At 42.7% G+C, this 18,968-nt stretch overlaps 1 protein-coding gene across 4 annotated transcripts in view; it reads left to right on the top strand.

Annotated features, from left to right (window-relative positions):
* The window catches only part of ZDHHC3 (zinc finger DHHC-type palmitoyltransferase 3), a 34,328-nt gene that overhangs the window by 13,905 nt on the left and 1,455 nt on the right, over nucleotides 1-18,968 (top strand). For 3 of the 4 annotated variants that reach the window (XM_057431410.1, XM_057431411.1, XM_057431409.1), the window contains 5 exons: nucleotides 210-539; nucleotides 3,609-3,733; nucleotides 6,916-7,012; nucleotides 8,846-8,927; nucleotides 10,892-11,022. In XM_057431410.1, coding sequence (XP_057287393.1) covers nucleotides 234-539; nucleotides 3,609-3,733; nucleotides 6,916-7,012; nucleotides 8,846-8,927; nucleotides 10,892-11,022 — 741 coding nt within the window. In that variant the 5' untranslated portion in view covers nucleotides 210-233. Of the gene's footprint in view, nucleotides 1-209; nucleotides 540-3,608; nucleotides 3,734-6,915; nucleotides 7,013-8,845; nucleotides 8,928-10,891; nucleotides 11,023-13,752; nucleotides 13,979-18,968 lie in introns of those variants that run through there. The other variant, XM_057431412.1, reaches the window with a different exon arrangement.

Below are 18,968 nucleotides of genomic sequence, written 5' to 3'. Positions count from 1 at the left end.
TTAGAAAGTCTTCTGAGTAAGAAGTGTTCTGATAAGCACAGTAGTCTGGTTTCCAAATTCCTTATTTTGTGCTTCATTTGTTTACCTTTTTTGCTTTTTCAACTCCCTTTCTGCAGTGTGGCATTTCCCACATGATCCCTGTGCCATTATGAGAACAGAGGTCTGCATGTCTTGCAAAGCAGTGACCACTGTTTCTGACTCTCTTTCAGATGCAAGTATGGACATAATAGCCTATGATGCTTACTCCAGTCCACCGCTTCCGAGATATTGAAAGGAAACCTGAATACCTCCAGCCAGAAAAGTGTGTCCCACCTCCTAGCCACGCTTCCCTGGGAACAATGTGGTTTATTCGAGATGGCTGTGGTATTGCATGTGCTGTTGTTACCTGGATGCTGGTGTTCTATGCCGACTTTGTAGTCCTCCTTGTCATGCTAGTTCCATCAAGAGATTATGTTTATAGTGTCATCAATGGCACGCTGTTCAACACCTTGGCTTTCCTCGCTTTGGCTTCACATTTTCGTGCTATGCTGACAGATCCAGTAAGTATACCTCTCTCTGTAATGTCTCGGAAAAAAGCAGGCAGTGTTTTTCTTGTCTGCTACATGTTGGGGAACTCAGTTGCTTGAGTGAGTGGCAGATTTAAATAACTTTTGTGTGTCACCCTACAGATTGAGGCTGCTGATGTGGTATGCTAATTTCTCCTCCCACTCAAGTCAGATGCAAAGGACTCAGCTTTAGATTCCCATTGTGCAAGCAGCTCCTCTCTTTTTGCCCTGGGAAGGAGAGTGTTTCTCTCTGACACTTTCCCCCCCTCCCAGTAGCAGATCTGGGGTGTGTGTGTGTGTGTGTGTGTGTGTGTGTGTGTGTGTGTGTGTATGTGGCTTGTCCTGTCTTGACAAACGGGCAAGCTGGAAAAGCTGGTTTTGGTTGTCTGCCTTGGCAAGTATTGCCTCACCGGAAGGGAGCAGGATGTGTATCGGTTTGAAAAGCCATGTTACCATCTCTCATACTAGTGATTTAGTTGAGTGTACTGGACCATGCTGAAATAAAGACTGTGTGAGCATACTAAAGAGCTGACAGTTCTAGGTGAGTGGGAAGCATACAAGTTCTAAGACCCTCTCGGATGTCTCTGTAGGACACTGCTTTTTGAGAGAGCTGTTCTGCTCCTTTCTTGTCTTTCAGCTAGTGAGAAGATAGAGTTTAGTATCACAACACTTACTCTGACTGGCCTGTGATGGTGTAGTTGCTTAATAACCACTGGTGAGTAGGTTCAGCTCAAAACCCCATCTCTGCTAGTCAGTGGAAGGAAAACCAAGCTTAGACTCCTCTTGTGGCCCCTTCCTCCTGAGTGTTCTTGCTGCTGTTGTGAATGGCATGTGCCTCTGATACTCTAATTATTCCTTCCAAACATCATTTGCTACTTGAAACCTTGTTAGATGCCATTAGAACTTCAGTGTCATCATTGGTTATTAGTTTCCAGCAATCCCAGAAGCCACAGCACTGCAGAAATGGCTTGCTTTGGGGTAATTTCACAGTTTATAGTAGACTAATGACTTGCACGACACTGCTGCTGGGCAGAACTGTAAGCAGTAGTTGAGGCTCTGAAAGTGCTGGTTGTTGGTCTTTGGTATAGAGGGTTGCAGCAATTTGTTATATAGTTTGTACCCTGGGGGTTCGTTCTTGTTGTTAATTATTGTATATTGTGTAGCTTTAATGCCTGGGGACCTTCAAGTCACTGGAATTATTCTGCAGAGTTAGCAGGAACTCTGCTGAAACAAAAGCTGTATTCTGAAGCAGGCTGGGCAAGCAGTGTTGGAGCAGCAGATACAATCTCTATGCAGAGTAATTGGGAAAAGATATGTGAATTCCTAATATGTGGTAGAATTTGTGTGTGGATGATGAGAGGCAGTGGGATTCTGATTTTTTTAATGAGGCAATCAGCTAAAAAATACAGAGGAGGGAAGATAAAGTGAGGGGGTGCAGCAACATCTGTCAGACAGTGTGAGTCAGGGATGAAAGATGCTGACGGGACATGGGGAACCAGGGGCATGTCTAGGATCAAAATGAAACAGAAAGCACTGCTGAGGCAAACAAAACCAATTCTAATTATAAATAAGTGAACACCTGAATCCTTCACAATTGATAGCCTGTGGCATGCTTTTCAGGAACTGCTTCCTGTGATGTCTTGCTAAAACATTCGTAAGGTTCTGAGTTTTGCTGCATACAGCTACCTGACAGGAGGATGGAGAAAGGGGGTGGCTGATGTCCCAAGTAACAAGCAATAGGACAAGAGGAAATGGTCTCAAGCTGTGACAGGGGAGGTTTAGACTGGAGCTGAGGAACAGTTCCGTCCCCAGAGGGTGCTCAGGCACTGGAACAGGCTGCCCAGGGCAGGGCTGCAGTCACCGTCCCTGCAAGTGTCTCCACACAGCGTGGAGACGAGGCCTCGGTGCCATGGGTTAGTGGTGGCCTTGGCAGTGCTGGGAACGGTTGGACTTGATCTGAAGGGCCTTTTCTTGCCTAGTTCATTCTGTGGTTCTGTACTAAAGACAGAGCATCTGAGTTGTAGCATTTTGTGGAAATGGGTCTTGGTAATTTTTAAATTGGCCAGGCCTGTTGGGAGGTTTTTGTGGCAAAGCCCAGAGACTGCTCAAGAAAGCCTTATGGTACCAGTTTAATGTGCAGTTCTTTCATTGCTGTGTATTATTCCTGTTGTTGTTGTTAGGTCATACAGATGTGTTAAAAAGAGGCATCAGAAACCTGTTAAAATATTACATCCCTGCTTTTGTTCCAGTATAAAAGCCTTGCATCCGCAGAGGTGCATTTGTGCCAATGTACCAGTACTGATCTCATACAGCCCATTTCATGACTTTCGAGGGGATTTTGGGGGGGGTTGGGGGCAGGGGTGGGGGGGTTTGTGGCTTGGGGGTGTGCATGTATGGGTTTTGGGTGTTTCTTTAGCAAATATACAGTCCTAGAAACTCTGGAAACTCTTGAAGCCAGACTCTAGCAACAGCAATGCATAACCTGTTTAAAGACACACATTTTAAAGTGGGAATCGCACAGCCTGAGAATGTTTTACCTAGTCTTATTCAGGTGGGAGGATTCTTAATGTTCACTGCTTGAATGTTAAACCCTCATTTAAATAACAAATACCCCATGGAAGCATAGCTATAAATATATAAGGTGTTTACCAGCAACTCTTAGTGCACACAATGATACTTCAGAAGTAGCTGTTTCTACTGGAATAAAATATCTGCAGCTTCCAGTTTGTGATATGAAGCACTGGCATGATGGATTTATTGATGGATGTGAAGAGAGGGATGAGGATGCTTAAATATTTTAAGGTTACTATAGGATTGCAAAAGGCTAATTGCTTAAGTGAGGATTTACTGATGTTTAAACCAAAATTATGTTGAAGTATGTGGTTTCATGAATTAGGACCTCATTTTAATTTCTTTTATTCTTGCTCTTCTTGAAAGAAGACTTAGGGAAGTTTTTATTCTTTTCCGTCTCCTCCCATTGTTTTAAGTCATCCTTTTGTTTGTAGCGCTTGCAACGTTCACAGGTTAATCTTCTGGTTTGTTCTGTTTCTTTTCTTTCTGCAGGGTGCTGTACCCAAAGGTAATGCCACAAAGGAGTTCATCGAGAGTTTACAGCTAAAGCCAGGACAGGTGGTTTACAAGTGCCCAAAGTGTTGTAGCATCAAACCTGACAGAGCACATCACTGCAGGTAAAGGCTTTTCTGAGGATTGCTCTTTTATCAAAACCTCAGGAATTATCCAGTGGGCCTTGATCGTAATTGTTTTTGGTGTCTGAGACTGGAGTTATTGAGAGATTGGCATCCAGATTCTGTTGCCTATAGTGCGAGACACTGAAAAAATTCTCAGGCCTTCTCTGGCACATTTTCATCTAGAGCAGCCTGGGGGCACTTCTTGCAAAGTGAGAAGCCCTCAAATGCTACCTTGACTCCAGACCTGTAATTGACATTCCATACCTTTACATGTAAAGGTTACTTAAAAAGAGACATTCTATACCAGAATGCATAGAAAACCGTAAAATGTGATGTCTCTCAAAGGTCAGTATCTTTTCTATGTTTGTTTTTACTCACCTGTTTAACTGTAGGTTCTATTTAGGAGTGAGGTTTAAGTTCAGGTAACTAAACTAAACTAAAGTTCATGTAACAGTGTATCTCTTAAGAGTTCTGACTTGCGCATTTCTATTAAGTACTGTTACTTTGTGCTTTGTGATAGATTAGTAGCTACTGATGTATCATGTCCTGGCTTTTTCTGGTAGGATAAACTTCCCTGAAGAGAGTAACTGGTAATAAGCTTTTTACTAGTAAAGGCAGTGAACAAAAAGAATTAACTACTTCTGAAATTCTCTCCTGCTTTTAAAGCAAGTGAACCTGCGTTCCAGTAAGCAATGAGTTTGCACTGGTGTCCTTTCCTTGCTTCCTTCAAAACCAATACATGCTGAGAGAGCTCCTATCGGGCTTACTGCTCATTTGTGCAGGTGTCTTCTGAGGAGGGGAATACATGGTACTGAGCTGAACAAACATGTAAGGCTGCTTGCATTTTTCATGTTTATTTTCAGAGCTTTAGTTTGCAAATGTTTTTTTTTTGGTGTTTTTTTCTTAATCAAAATCAGGAGTTGGTTCTTCAGCAGGAGCAATACGATCGTGTCTATCACTTATTAATGCTACTGTAAAATCCCCTCTGCCACTTCTTCAATTATGAATGAAACTTTGCATCTAAAATGCTGGCTTGCTGACGCCTTGTAGCCTAACACGAACACAAAGCCTCATCTCCATGGTCCTTTTTAATGTGTTTTAAGAAAACTTTGTAGACATTAAGATTTGGGAAACCGATCCACTGAGCACTGGTGCTGTTGAGAATCAAACATCTTCTTTGTGGAGTAGGGGGTTTTATTGTTTTTTCACACATCAGAGTTGTGCATATGCATCAGCAGGAGATCCTGCTAGCTGTATGCCTCAGGGGCCAGGGTGCTTTTTGATCCGTGTGCTATATGGAGTCCCCCATGTCCAGCAAACTACTCCTGACAGCATTTGGAAGCTGGCTGGTTGCGATGGGGGAGAGTGTCTTGAGTATGGGCAATTCCTGGTGCTTATAGTTTTCAGTCTTTGTTTTTGTGACTACTTTTCCCCCAGTTACTTTCATATTTTGCCTGTCATCCAACTGTTGTTGGTATGGACACATGGAATAAAACCTCTTAGCCTCCTTCATGGAGGTCTTTTTTGGCTCCACTGCTTCAGGTTGTCCCACTGGGGAACTAGGTGCAATTGGAGGGGTTGTTTGGATATTTCCATGGTTCAGAACCCATGGGAAATGTGTGCACATCTGCACACAGTAAATTAGACCACAGGGAGGCATCCTCCTGCTTCCTTCTGCATCTTCCTGCTTTATACCACCCGCCCTGTCTTTCTTTGGTTTTGTGTTTTAAAACCAGGAATTGGTATTTGTCATATGAAGTATAACATTATCTGACAGATGAGTTGTTTTTACTGTGCCAGCTGATTTCTGTCCCCATGTAGCTTGAAAATAATTCCAAGCTTCTTATCCTAGCAAAACCAGGCTTTTCCTGTTTTCTACCTCACCTGGGGCTGGAAGGTAATAAGTTATCCAGTCTGCCTGAGGAGAAGCAGCTTCTGATCTGGCCCTACACTGGGCGGCTGGGATCTGCCTCTCCAACGTTTCTTTTAAGATCAGTGCTATAGCAACTCATTTGTTTATCAGGCATGGCTGTATCCTTGGGGATTACCCCCTCCTGCCTCACAGAGCAAGTGCAAGACTGTTCTGACGGAGAGGTTTTTATTATTTATTCATATGCCCTCATAAGAACATGTTTATATTTTTGTCTGTTTCCCTTAAGCTTTCGGCTGTTGAAGTTTATTGGTTATATTAAGATCAAAATATCTTTTGTTATAAGAAGAAAACCAACACTAGCAGAGCTTAATGTTGAGACTGTTTGAGTGCTGCCAGAATTGTTCTGGAATGGCTGTTTCCTTTCTTGGTTTGGTTTGGGGTTTTTGTGGTGTTTTCATATTTGATTTCTGTGCTTGTTTGTGCAATGTGGTATCAGGAGACTGCCTTTTGTCTCCTATCATATGAGAAAGCAGCAGAGAAAAAGACTTCCTTTATTATAGGAGTTAAAGCAGTTACTGACTAAGCAAGGGGATGATGTTCACACAGAGTCATAACCTTTGAATTCTTTGACTTGGAGCCACAATGTGCATTCTGGCAAGAGTTTGAATTGAGGTGTTATTAGGCTTATTTTATCAAGGGCTTTAACACCACATTTTGCCTGAATGTATATTGTGATACTGGCTTCCTGACTAGCTGCCACAGCTGTTTGCTGCTAGTATGTGGCTTACCTTGATGGCAAGAATCTTTCCTAATGCTTTATTTAACTTTCTTTTCTTCAAGTTCCTGCAAAGGGATAATGTTGGTAAATAAACCTTAGAGTGTTATTAGTAACTCTGAAAAAGGTCTTTATTCATTATGGCTTGTCTAGTGTTTCTGTTTTTTGTTTGGTTTTAATCTGTGGACCTATTCACAGACCAAATAGGTTAAAACTAAACTAAATCATAGATATTTTTTCTTCCCTCTGCCTGAATGCATTGTTGAAAGCATGTTGTGGCAGAAGTACTGATGTGAATATTATGTTCAGGTGTCTTACTTGGCATTTGTGTGGTGATTTGGTATTGTATGGTTCATTTTGAACAGACATAGTCAAGTGAGCAGACCAAGAAGATGAACGTGATGACTAGTACATTTATTAAAGCTCAGATTTTGCCTCTGATTCTTTCCTTTAATCTCTGTGTGCCCCAAACCCCTCTGAATGTTGTGTTCCTGGAATGAAATGTGCTACAAATAAGGACCTGTATTCTTTCAGTGTTTGCAAGAGGTGTATTCGGAAAATGGACCATCACTGCCCGTGGGTCAATAACTGTGTAGGAGAGAACAACCAGAAATACTTTGTACTGTTTACAGTAAGTATTTTGCCAGTGGTGTTTGTGGTTGGCCAGTGGGCAGCACTGAAAGGCTGTATGTAGTCTGAAACAGCTCCCAGGGTTGGATTTCTTCCCCCAAGGTTGGACTTACAGGGAACTGCGGCAGACTTTGGTTTCAGTAACTAGGGAGCATACACAACAAGGGGAAAAAGGCATCACAGGAAATATTTGCCAGGGTGTTGCGAGGTTTGTGTTGACAGTTGTTCAGCACCTATTTTCAACGTGAGTAGCTTATTGTGGCATTGAGCTCTTTGAGGCGTGGGCGCTGCTTTTAAAACGTGTTGTGCCTGGTAGGGTCCCAGGCCATAGGCAGGGTTCCTAACTGTTGTAGTTATATGAGTACCTGTGTGGGATCATACAATAAGAGCTGTTGCCACATCTTAAGCAAGGAGTGGGAAGTCTGCAGTCTCCTTGGCAAGAATTATCCACCTTTTACTTGCAAGTGATTTATTTTCATACTTGAAAACCAAGGACGTGTTTGACTTTTTGTACTATATCTGTGGCATCACGAGTAAAAAGAGGAGTACAGACTTGAGTACTACATATTTCTGGAGGGGTTGAAATCTGTTTCATCAAAGTGAACTGCAGATACCCTGTGGGTGTAGTGTGAACATTACAAGTCTGGGTTTCAGTGATGCTCTGCTGTATTAATAAATCTTTTGAGACATCTGTAGGTTTGAGGAGGAATGTTCTTATATTACCAACTACGAGGGGAAGATTTTCAGTTAAATGAAACGGTTTATGTTGTGTGGTTTACTTTGTTAGGATGTGAATTGCAGAACAAAACAAATCCTGTTTCTTTCCCTTGAACAAGGCTTTTTCTCACCATGAGGAATGAGCTAGGTGTTCTAATCCTATGAAAGGGATTTCTGTTTCTGCTAAAACTGACATCTACCTTTAAGCAGGCTGTATTAAACACTTCATGTAGTTGAGAGAAACAAAACAAAGGTTGCTGGTATTGTTCTTGTTTACTTTTGAGACCTGAGGAGGTGAAAGAATGGCAGCACAAAACCAAAATGCTCTCCTAGCACCTTTTACTGCTTCCACAGGGGTTTCTTGTAGCAACATCTCTCTCGCATCTAATATCTGCTGGCCTTTGTCAGAGTCTGTAGGTTCAGGAGAGTCACCTTTTTAGCCCTGTCTTGGTAAGTTGTCGTGTATGTGTAGCATTGAATATAGTTTAAATCTTTTTGTTACAAAGCTAAGACCTAATTTAAACCAGAAAGGGTTAAATGCAAAGTGTTAAAGCTTGAAAGAAACTTTCTGTGCCAGTGTCTGCCTCAGGGGAAAATACTTACTAAAATAAAAAAAGATAAAAAATTCTGAAACTCATGCTGGAAAATAGATAAAGTGCTTAAAGTGGCATTTTGTGGTTAAAGCAGATTAGCTGTTGTTTCTAGGGAAAGCTATAGAGCTCTCAAGGATAAAGATGTAAGCTCTGAAAGCGTGATGCCTTGATGTCAGTGTTGCTTTTCTCTGAAAGCTGTGCTGTGCTCAGCAGAGATAAAGACAAGTTACCTGTGCAGAGGCTGTACTGGGATGCAGGAGCTGGGTTTGTGTCCAACTGGCTTTGAGTTAAGCAGTTTCCCTCCTGTTCACTGTTTTAAGGCTGTTAGTAAAGGCAGAATGAGTCTGTATAATCTTGGCCAGCTTCAGGATGTTTGTTTAGGGGAGATGGGAGGGCTTGGTGGAGTTTGGGGTGGTTTGGGTTTTTTTAAATCGTAACACTTGCCTTATTTAAAGTGTTTGGAAGATTTAGCATTTTAGTCTTTAAACTTACCTGATGCCTGTATTACATCCTTTATTTTTCAGATGTATATAGCACTGATTTCTCTGCATGCTCTAATCATGGTGGGATTTCACTTCTTGTATTGCTTTGAAGAAGACTGGACAAGTGAGTACTAACAAAACACCTCATTTAAATACCAGATTAGCCGATGAGTAAGACCTTACAATGTAGTTTGCTTGTAAGGCAACCCCTTTTTAAGCTGATTTCAGAAGAATGCTAAGAGGGCTCTGCTATGCAACTTGGTTTATGATCAGTCGTGGAATTTCCTAATTCTTTGTGACATGCTGGGGTGTCTATCCTGAAAAGTCCTGTTTTCACTTAAGCCCAATACTGCCTGGGAAGAAGGTGAGATATAAACACACCTAGATAGTATATAGAATCATAGAATGGTTTGGGCTGAAAAGGACTTTAAGATCATCCAGTTCCAGCCCCCTGCCATGGGCAGGGACACCTTCCACTAGAGCAGGTTGCTCCAAGCCCTGTCCAACCTGGCCTTGAACACTGCCAGGAATGGGGCATTTCCCACTTCTTTGGGCAACCTGTGTCAATTCCTGACAATGTCCAATAATCACCTGTGTCATGAACTCAGCACTGATTTCCTGAATGCTAGCACACACAAGATAAGAAGAATGTGTCTGCTTTTTTACAAGGGGAATATGAATCATTTTTACAAGACTGCCAGAAAATCATTCTAACTCGGATCCAAAAATCCATGCTCGTAAGAACAACAATTCCTTTCCATAAGAAAATGGGGAATTAAAAAAACAAACAAAACAACCCAAACAACTGAATAAAAATGGCACAGACAAAAATCCCAACCCTCTCTCTGGAGCAGCCAGCAAGTAAATGCTCACAAAGCCAGTTAAGATGTGTTTTGAAAAACACAAATGGATGTAGGAAATCATCTAGGTAATGCTGAATCAAACAGGAGGCTGTCCAGGAATATGTGTGCAACTGTATGTGCTGCTTGTGGATTGTTTTGGGAAAGCATTAGCTTTGTTTTTCTTGGAATTTCAGTCTAATGACTGCTTTTGGTTTATCCTACTGGAGAGGATGGGTACATTTACACACAGGAACTGAATTCGACAAGGTGGTTCTGTAGTTCAGAACTTGGTAAAACAGCTACCAGCTGTCGCTGAGAATGTCTGGGTTTGACTATGGTGGCTATAGGGGAAGGATACATCAAAGGATAATTTCCTTTGCCTGCTTTCCCAGAGCTTGTATGTATGAGGGAAGCGCTTTCCCACCTGATCCAAGTTTAGAGGGCAGAACAGAGCTGTTATGAGAGATGGGTTTGCTCTTCCAGCTGCCTTGGATTTGTGTTGGTTATATTGGCCCCTGATTCTGGTGTATCTGTTAAAGCTTAACATGAGGAAAAACAGGGGAGTTTGGTGATACGCATTCACGGATTTGAGAGATGTTCTGACATTTAGAACACTCAGCACAACACTGTGCCCTGTAATGTATTCCTTCCCCTTCCTCTTATCTGTTCCCCTTTCATAGCTGCCTTCTCAGATATTTTTGCAGCTCTTACTTTAGTTTGCACTATAGAGAATGAAGAAAAATAAGAATTTGGCTTAGTCTGCCCTTCTTTAGGCTACAACAGAGCAGTTACAAAAGGAAACGTGCTCTGGGTTTATGTTGGTGCCAACAGAAATAATTACCCTTGCGTCCTGACCACCAGCTGGAAATTTTTAATGGACTTTATCACCATGGAAAATCCATGAAGATTAAGGTTTTTAAGAGAGAAGCTGCATGTGCAGTGGAGTAGGCTGGAGTCCTGGCAAGTGTGCTGGGGCAAACACTTAAAGGGAAAAGAAGTTGCATTCTTGGAAGTGTTGCAAGGTTGTGTTTTGTTGTTTTTTTCTTTCTAAACTTGCAGGAGTGATGACTTCAGTGTTGAATATCCTGAAGAATATCAGATCTTCCCCATGCATCTTTCTGAGAGTAGTGGTCATATGATTTATTATGAGAGTTTGAGTATGGAGAGCTCCTGGTCTAGCATGTGTTTTGCAGCTGCTGCATTACCTGACCTCTTCCCTTCCAACTCTGTTGCTTTGTCTTCACAGAATGCAGTTCCTTCTCTCCACCAACTACAGTGATTCTTCTCATCCTCTTGTGTTTTGAGGCTCTCCTATTCCTCATCTTCACCTCGGTTATGTTTGGGACTCAAGTACACTCCATCTGCACTGATGAAACGGTGGGTGTCTCACAGTCCTTTATCCTGTCTCTCACCATTTGTAGAAACAGTGAAGGGCTAAAACATGTAGATGAGGCCCTCAGTGGCATGGTTTAATGGTGGACTTGGCAGTGCTGAGGAATGGTTGGACTTGATGATCTTAAAGGTCTTTTCCAACCTGAATGATTTTATGATTCTACTTTGTTGAACAAGGAGTTAATGTATGTGTACCCTTTGAGGAAAGATCCAGTGTAATAAACTGAGCTGACATAGTGCTGGATCATGCTCTGTAAAGGTTGCTGTGAGAAGCAGTGTACACCTGTGTACTAGCTGGGATGCTGTGTTGACAGTACCTCTGACAAGGCCAGCACTGGTAGCTGGGATTACTCTGTAGGTAGTATTTGTCCCTGTGGAATCAAGAACCTTTTTCCTTTAATTACATTCTTTTCCATTGGTGGTGTCTGAAATTCAGATGTGTTTCCCCTGGTGTCACTATTTACAGCTTTATGTGCTGGAAAGCCAAGATAAGTAGGTGGGGGAGGGAGATATATATATATGTGTATGTGTGTGTATATATATATATATATATACACACACACATATACGCACACACACACACCCATACACACACTTCTTTTGGTCCAGAAGAGTACCATTTCTTTCCATATTAAGCAGTTGAAAAACACTTATCAGAGTGAAGAAGAAAGGGAGTGGAGTAGGCTCATGGAAGCCTGGTGGGTACAGTCTGCTGTCATTCCCAGTCCGAAGATGGCACAGTAGAGGTTACATAGCAGTGTTGCGGTCCATTGTATATCCCTGCATTTTCCCCACTTCCGTAAAGATGGAGCTGGTGACTCCTGGGGATGTGCCCACTCTTGTGGATACTGCCAACCTTCACCAAGCATGCTCAGACACCTGCAGAGGTTGAAGAGAAGTGGTAGTCTGAGAAGAATGACAGCTCTTCCTCCCCTGCCTCCTTCAGTTTTCTTTCCCCTTCACTTGACTGCCCATGGCCAGTTGAAGCTAGAATAGGTATTTTTGCTGCCAGTGGAGAGATGTGACTGGCATTATAGACTGTAGGAACCCATCACTCCTAAGTCTTTTTTGCAGTGCTTTTCTTAATGCTTGGCTTCTGCAAGAGGCTGATGTTCACACTGTGGCTTTTGTGTGTTCAGAGGAAGACTTCAGAACAAGCAAGACTTGTTCTTTCTGCTGGGGAGAGCCCCAGGAAGAAGTATAGTGTCATACAGAGCAACAAGATCCAAGCTTGAGTTTATCAGTAAGTGTGTAAATTAGCAATGCTGCCTGTGAAATCATCATTGGAATTTCTCAGTCTTTGAAACCTCTTGAGAACTTTCAGAAGCTGCTTCCTACAGCTGGGCAGTAAGTCCCCTGATGTTCACCTTCCCCTCAAATTCTGGAACTCACAGATGTTAAAGGAACACCACCACATTCTAAAATAAAAATGAAATATGGTCTGCCCCTGTTGGGTTGTGGGGTTTCATTTTTGGTTTCAATATATACCAGTGATCTTGCTCTGTGGAACATGTTATTGTTGATTTGCTAGCATTGAGCTAGCTATGTCTGGCAAGCAATCAGTTTTAAGCAGAGGAATATTTCCAGGTGAAATTCTTTTTGGTGTGATATCTTGCAGTGTTTTACCTCACATTTTAGAGCCAGTGCTCTAAAATTTTCCCCATCTTATGTATGCTTTCCCACAGGGATGGTTCCTTTCTGCCCAAAAGGACCCAGAACCACATATTTTCCTGCTTTCTCTAGAGGTGACATTTACCAGGGATCAGCACAACTTGCAGATGACCCATGTTGTGTTCTGCAGAGCTCCCAGAATCAGTAATTTGAGACACACAGATGTATTACAGTGCATTAATCTGTAGGTCAGGAGAAGCTTACCTTGCAAAAGATCTGCAGTTAAGGAACAGTGATCTGCCTGCTGCTGCTCTCCGTGAAAGAGTAATGCTCTTCAGTGACTGCATTCATTCTGCTTCTGTGGCAGCCAGGCATAGCTTCTCTGAAAGACCAAACTCACTTAGGGTTTTTAGACACAATACAGGTAACTCTTGTATTTTCTTAGTGATTGACTAGGGAATGTTTCAGCTAGCTGCTTCACAGTTTGCTTTTGTTCTCCCTCTAACCTTTACTAAACAATGCCAATGGTTTCTCTCAAATCAGTATCTTATTTAACCTCTTCTCCTAGCTCTCAGCCCATGCATGTTTTAGCAGTGGCTCAAATTAAACATTAAGAAGCACCAGGTAGACTCGGCTACACTGAGCCATGGGCACTTCCTGAACTTGCTTGGTGAATCTGGGAGCATTACAGAGATTGTCTTTGGGGTTTTTCTTTTTGTCTGCAAGCTTACAGTGGTTTTCTCTCAAACTTTTCCATCTGGTTAGTACACAATGTTCAGCCATTAAAGCGCATCCTTTTTGGTTGAGTTTAGGTGGTGGGGTCTTTTAAATTGACATGAGGGGCAATTGGATGGCAGGTCTTGAAAGGTTTATGAAATAGCTAAGCCTGAACAAGATGGAAGTAATTTTATTTCTGAGGAATACTTTCAATCCTTACTATTTTTTTAGTATAAAACAATGAGAAGAAAAGGAAAGGCAGGATAAATGCCTTATTTTACTTACTCCAGCCTTTGGATAAGGGGTAACTGAGAGTAGACCTTTCCCCAAATCCAGAACTACCAAAATCTGAGTGTTTGACTGAAAATGTGATATTTCTGTTTTCAGGGAATAGAACAGTTGAAAAAGGAAGAGAGAAGATGGGCTAAAAAAACAAAATGGATGAACATGAAAGCAGTATTTGGCCATCCGTTCTCTATAGCATGGCTTAGCCCATTCGCAACACCAGACCAAGGAAAAGCAGACCCGTACCAGTATGTGGTCTGAGGAATTCCTGACCAGCATTTCCACTAAAATAGAAACATATTACAGCACTACTGCTACAAATTTTCCATGATTGTTTCAAACAAAAAGCAAAACAAACTTTTTTATGTCTATTCAATGGCTGATAATTTCAGAGTCAAAAAAAAAAGGCCCTGTATTTCACAATATCAATTCGAGATCTCTGGCTGAAAGTGCTGCTGCTTTTCTTATCCACCCTACCCCACCCCCCTTTTTCTCTTTTTTTTTTTTCTTTTTTCTTTTTTTTATATTTTAATTTTGTTAACTTCCCTGGCATTTGTTTCTCTCTGTTTTCTGTATGGCATAACTAATGTGAAGGGGATCCTCTTTCTCTGTTGTGCCCCACCTCTTCTGAGTGGATTCTCATGCTGTCCTCCTGACTGTGATGAGCTCTTTGGAAGACATATGAGTGCCAACAGCCCTTCACAGACACCTTTGGACTTCCTGAAGGAGCACATTGCTCTTTCATAAGTGAACTTGATCGGGGCAGCAGACACTTCACTTACCAAAAGGTGCAAGACAAGAACACAGCACTGCAAGAGGGCCAGTTGACCTGGTGATCACATACAGTACTCACATGTTGCCAACACCAATTCCCACCCCACCCTCCTTTTTCCTTCCAGGCACAGAACTGATTCCATCTTTCTGCATTGTTTTGTCTGTTCCCTCCCTGGTGTGCAGGAAATTGTTGCCCTCTTAGGATAATGTTTGGCAGATTTAGAAGACTCTTTGGATTATTAAATGCCTTACACTTTGCAGGAAAGAAAGAAATCTAATTTCCAAGTGTTTAGAATAGCAGAATCATCATCTTTGTGTGTGTTTGTCTTGGTAATGACTTGTTAGAGCAATGCCTGCTAAACAGTGTTAATGTGAAAAACTGACCTGAATGCCCAGATTACTGTAAAGACTGATATTGATGGGATGTGTAGGTGTACTGGGGTGATGGATTCTATATTCTCGGCGTTGCCCTGGTTTAGAGCTTTGTAAATCTTCCCTCATACTTGCGCATACATGTGTAGGTGTGTAAACACACATGTATGTGTGAGTGTTTTAAATTGGGAAATAGTTATGGTAAGGAGCATGCATACCCTTATGAGCTGTGTGGTGATGGAAGTGGGAGGGACAGAAGGCATTCCAAAACCAGGTAGAACTAACCCATTCTTAACTACAACTGACAGTTTGTGTTCAGGCAGGAGCTTTGTTATATTTTTGGATCATGATTCCTGTGGGCTCATCAAATGAATTGCAAACAAAAGAAAAATACAACTCAGCTGTGTCCATGACTTCCAAGGAATCTTTGCTTTCCTTGGTTTAAGATGAAATGGGATCCTTTTTTGTTTAGATTGCTTCAAAGCCATGGGGGAAGGGAGGGAAATCAGGGAAGGAGAAACCGAATGGATGTCTCATTTTGGAAGTAATGTGAATGCTGCATCTTTTCAATCTGTCAATGCTTCCATATGGAAAACAAATGCAATAAAACTTTTCCAAAAACTTGTTTGCTTGTTCTTTTTCTTAACTTCAAATGTTGGCAAAAGTCTGTCGTGATTTTCTGAGCTTTCGCTTCTGTACACAAGCAGGCACATAAAGGTTAACTGAGTAGTCAACTTTTATGTTTAAAAATGGGTTAATCACTAGTACATTGATCTGTTAATCGGTGGGTTTATTTCAGCACTTGGAAGAGGCTTGTTAGTAGCTGCTCTGCTGTGTAAGAGGGCTGTTTCTACAGTCCTGCTTGCTCAGGGTAGGACATCAGGAGTAGGTTGTCATGTCTGCTGCAGGCCTGCATAGAAGGAACCACAGGCTGCACTTGCACCTTGGTGGGAAGAGCCACGTGAAGGAAATGCGGCTTTTCATACATGTTCCCTTCACAAAGAGAAGTTCAGGAAGAGTTTAGGTTTAACCTTGTCGACTGAAAGACATGCAGGTGGCAACTTGAACTGGTAGAGAGTCCAGCCCTAAAGCTGCCTTGACGCAAAATCAACGTTTTAGTCACCCAGGCCATTACAAGTGAATGCGTCTCTGTACAGATCATTGCTTTAAAACTTGTTTTGATTATGAATTCCACTGGTGCACATTCCAGTTTTGGTTTATTTTAATCACCCTTATTCACTGTGTAGTCCGGAGGAAGGTTGGTTGTTCCAGCGTCTTGACTGTTGTGAGAAAGTATGTAATTACTCAGTTTTTCTTGCTTCAAACAGCTGCAGATTCTTAAACAGCATTATATAGTATGGATATTTTCAGTCAAACTGCTTTCATTTTAAGTGAAATATCATCCCAGCTTGCAGAAACGTCCATTGGTATCTGGTGCATGTGTGTAACTGGGGGTCCTCAGTTTTACTTGCACTGTATGACTTGGTGGTACAATTTGATGGAATTTGAATGATACTAAGTGCAGGTATTACTATGAGCAAGGCAGACTTACCCATCTGCTCATGGAAAGCTTTTCTTTGGGGAGGGCTCCCTAATTTCAGGTGCTAGTTCTGATTTAACATGGCCAAAAATTGAAGGACAAACTCAATCAGAGGCGAGGTACTTCATTTGCAAAGCTAAATGATGCTTCAAGCAGAAAAGAGCGTAGGGAGCTGCTGTAGGAAAAGTCTGCCTTAACCATGATTCCTGCTTGCAATGCTTCTTTGTGTCTTCCCCTTAACAGACAAATTGTTACTTGCTTGCCTTTTCTCTTTGCTCTTTCCTGTTGTTTTTTCTCTTAAAACAAACTAACACATCTCTTCTAACACCAAGAGCTGTTCTGCAGATCGCTTCGGGGCAGGCCACGCAGCCCAGCTTCCTCCTCTGGCACTGCAGGAGCTGATACAGAGGGCAGTAGTGGGAGAAACAGGGTATATCCGACAGCATCACAGTGGTAACAGGTCAGCCTTGTCCTACTGTCCCCGTGGTTGCAATGATGTGTCTCTTACTGAAATGGGAGCGTTTAGTATTTTATATTTCTTGATGTATGTCTTCTCTTTTCAGTATTTGCTCAAAAATACATAATTGGGAAGAGTGAAAGATGACAGGACAAGGGGTGATGGGTGCAAACTGAAACAGGGGAAGTTCAGGTTAGATCTAAGGCAGAAGCTCTTCCCTGTGAGGGTGCTGAGGCACTGGCACAGGGTGCCCAAAGAAGCTGTGGCTGCCCCATCCCTGGCAGTGTTCAAGGCCAGGTTGGACACAGGGGCTTGGAGCAACCTGGTCTGGTGTGAGGTGTCCCTGCCTGTGGCAGGGGTTGGAACTGGATGATGTTAAGGTCCTTTCCAACCCAAACCAGTCTGGGATTCTGTGATTTCTGAGCTCTGGGCTTTTTAAATGCAAAGCTGCATGATGGAAAGCAGAAACAGGTGTTGCTTTCATTTGAAATACAAAATTCTCACTTTCTAAAATAATGGTGAGAGATTTTGGGTAAATGTATTTAAAAAAAAGTAAAAAGGCTTTCATTAAACAGTCACAAAATGCCTGCAGCAGTTGTGCCTTCCTTCCACCCCCCTTTGATTTATATTTAAGGCAAAACCTCACGCCCTACTGACCGTGGGGCAAGCAGCCAAAACTAGATCAGGATGCAACTTTGAATACTTCTGCTTGGTTTTCATACGTGCTGTGAAGGGATTAGTAAGGTCAGGCTGGGAGAGAGAAAGTATGTCCCTGCCTAATCCGGCATTAGTACAACCTCAGTCTGACCTTGCCTTGGTTAGTAAATGCTCTTCGGAGCAGGTGAATGATGGTTGTTTTGGGAGGGAAGAACGGGATTGCTGCCCAGAAGTCCTTAAAATCCTTATTCCCAATCTAGGCACCAGCGTGGATTGAAATGGGTTACACACATGACTGACAGCAGAGTTAAAGCTTGTGCTGCTGGGGAAAGGGTTGAAGTGTGCGGTGTCTGTTTCTCCTCCTGCCCTGTGCTGTTTTCCTTCTCTCTAGATACTCACACCACAAACGCTGCAGCCGCCGTGCTGGGTTGTTACTAACGCGTTAGAAACCTCTGCAGCTCGCTAAGGAACAGCTGACAGCCAAAGGTGGTCTCCTGCTTCGAGCTGCAAAAGCATCCCCCTCCTGGTTGCAAAGCTGCAGGGTGCTGGAGGCGGAGTATCCTGAAGGGAAAACACATGGTAGTGCTAAAACACTTTGTCAAGGCTCTGCTGTGCTGGGCACCAAGCATTGCAACCCAAGGGGACAGAGGCTGCAAGAGATGTGCCCAGTGGAAACTGCACATTTGGGAGCTTGGGAGCAGAGCCAAGGGATGCATGCCTGTGCTTGGCGGTGCAAGATCATGTTTGTCCTTTGGGAGTGGGATTTCTCCTGCAACTCCGAAGGCTTCAGTTTTGGTCTTGCCACATTTATTTCTGCAGGTTCACTGCTGGATTTCATGGGATGATGGATGCAAACTGAAACAGGGGAAGTTCAGTTTGGATCTAAGGCAGAAGCTCTTCCCTGTGAGAGTGCTGAGGTGCTGGCACAGGGTGCCCAGAGAAGCTGTGGTTGCCCCATCCCTGGCAGTGTTCAAGGCCAGGTTGGACACAGGAGCTTGGAGCAAGCTGCTCTAGTGTGAGGTGTCCCTGCCCATGGCAGGGGTTGGAACTGGGTGTGCTTTAAGTTCCTTTCCAGCCCAAACCAGTTCATGATTCTACAATTTCTCCTAAGTCAGCACAAGAAACGGGGCATGAATGAAGCTCACAAAGGCTTTGCATGCAAGTCTTAGATTGATGCTGTGTTTTCTCCCAGGGCTGCTCATGCTGACTCCCTGTTTTTGCAAACCCAAGCTGCTGCTCTATTGAAATGTGTCATTTCTAAGGCCTGCTGTGATGCCACTGAGCTGCTGCATGTATTCATTTCCCATCTCTGTGAAGCTTTGGAATGATCTGTGGGTTGTTAGGGAAAATAGGCAGAAATAGAACATGGGAAGTGTAATTTTCATCCAGCTCTTCTAAAACTGCTCCTTTAAATGGTTTTAACTGAATTTCCTCATTTTTAACTTTCCTTGAGGGTCTCAAGACTTGGATCCAGTGTTCTTGCTTCTCTAAGAACAGTGTTTCTATGTGATCATTTGC

The sequence above is a fragment of the Pezoporus wallicus genome, unplaced genomic scaffold, assembly GCF_028554395.1.
Source record: "Pezoporus wallicus isolate ANWC-B61680 ecotype Strahan unplaced genomic scaffold, APGP_CSIRO_Pwel_v1 scaffold_11491, whole genome shotgun sequence".
Classification (NCBI taxonomy): domain Eukaryota; kingdom Metazoa; phylum Chordata; class Aves; order Psittaciformes; family Psittacidae; genus Pezoporus; species Pezoporus wallicus.
The sequence above is the reverse complement of the archived record's forward strand: the minus strand, read 5'-3'. Positions and strand labels throughout refer to the sequence as shown.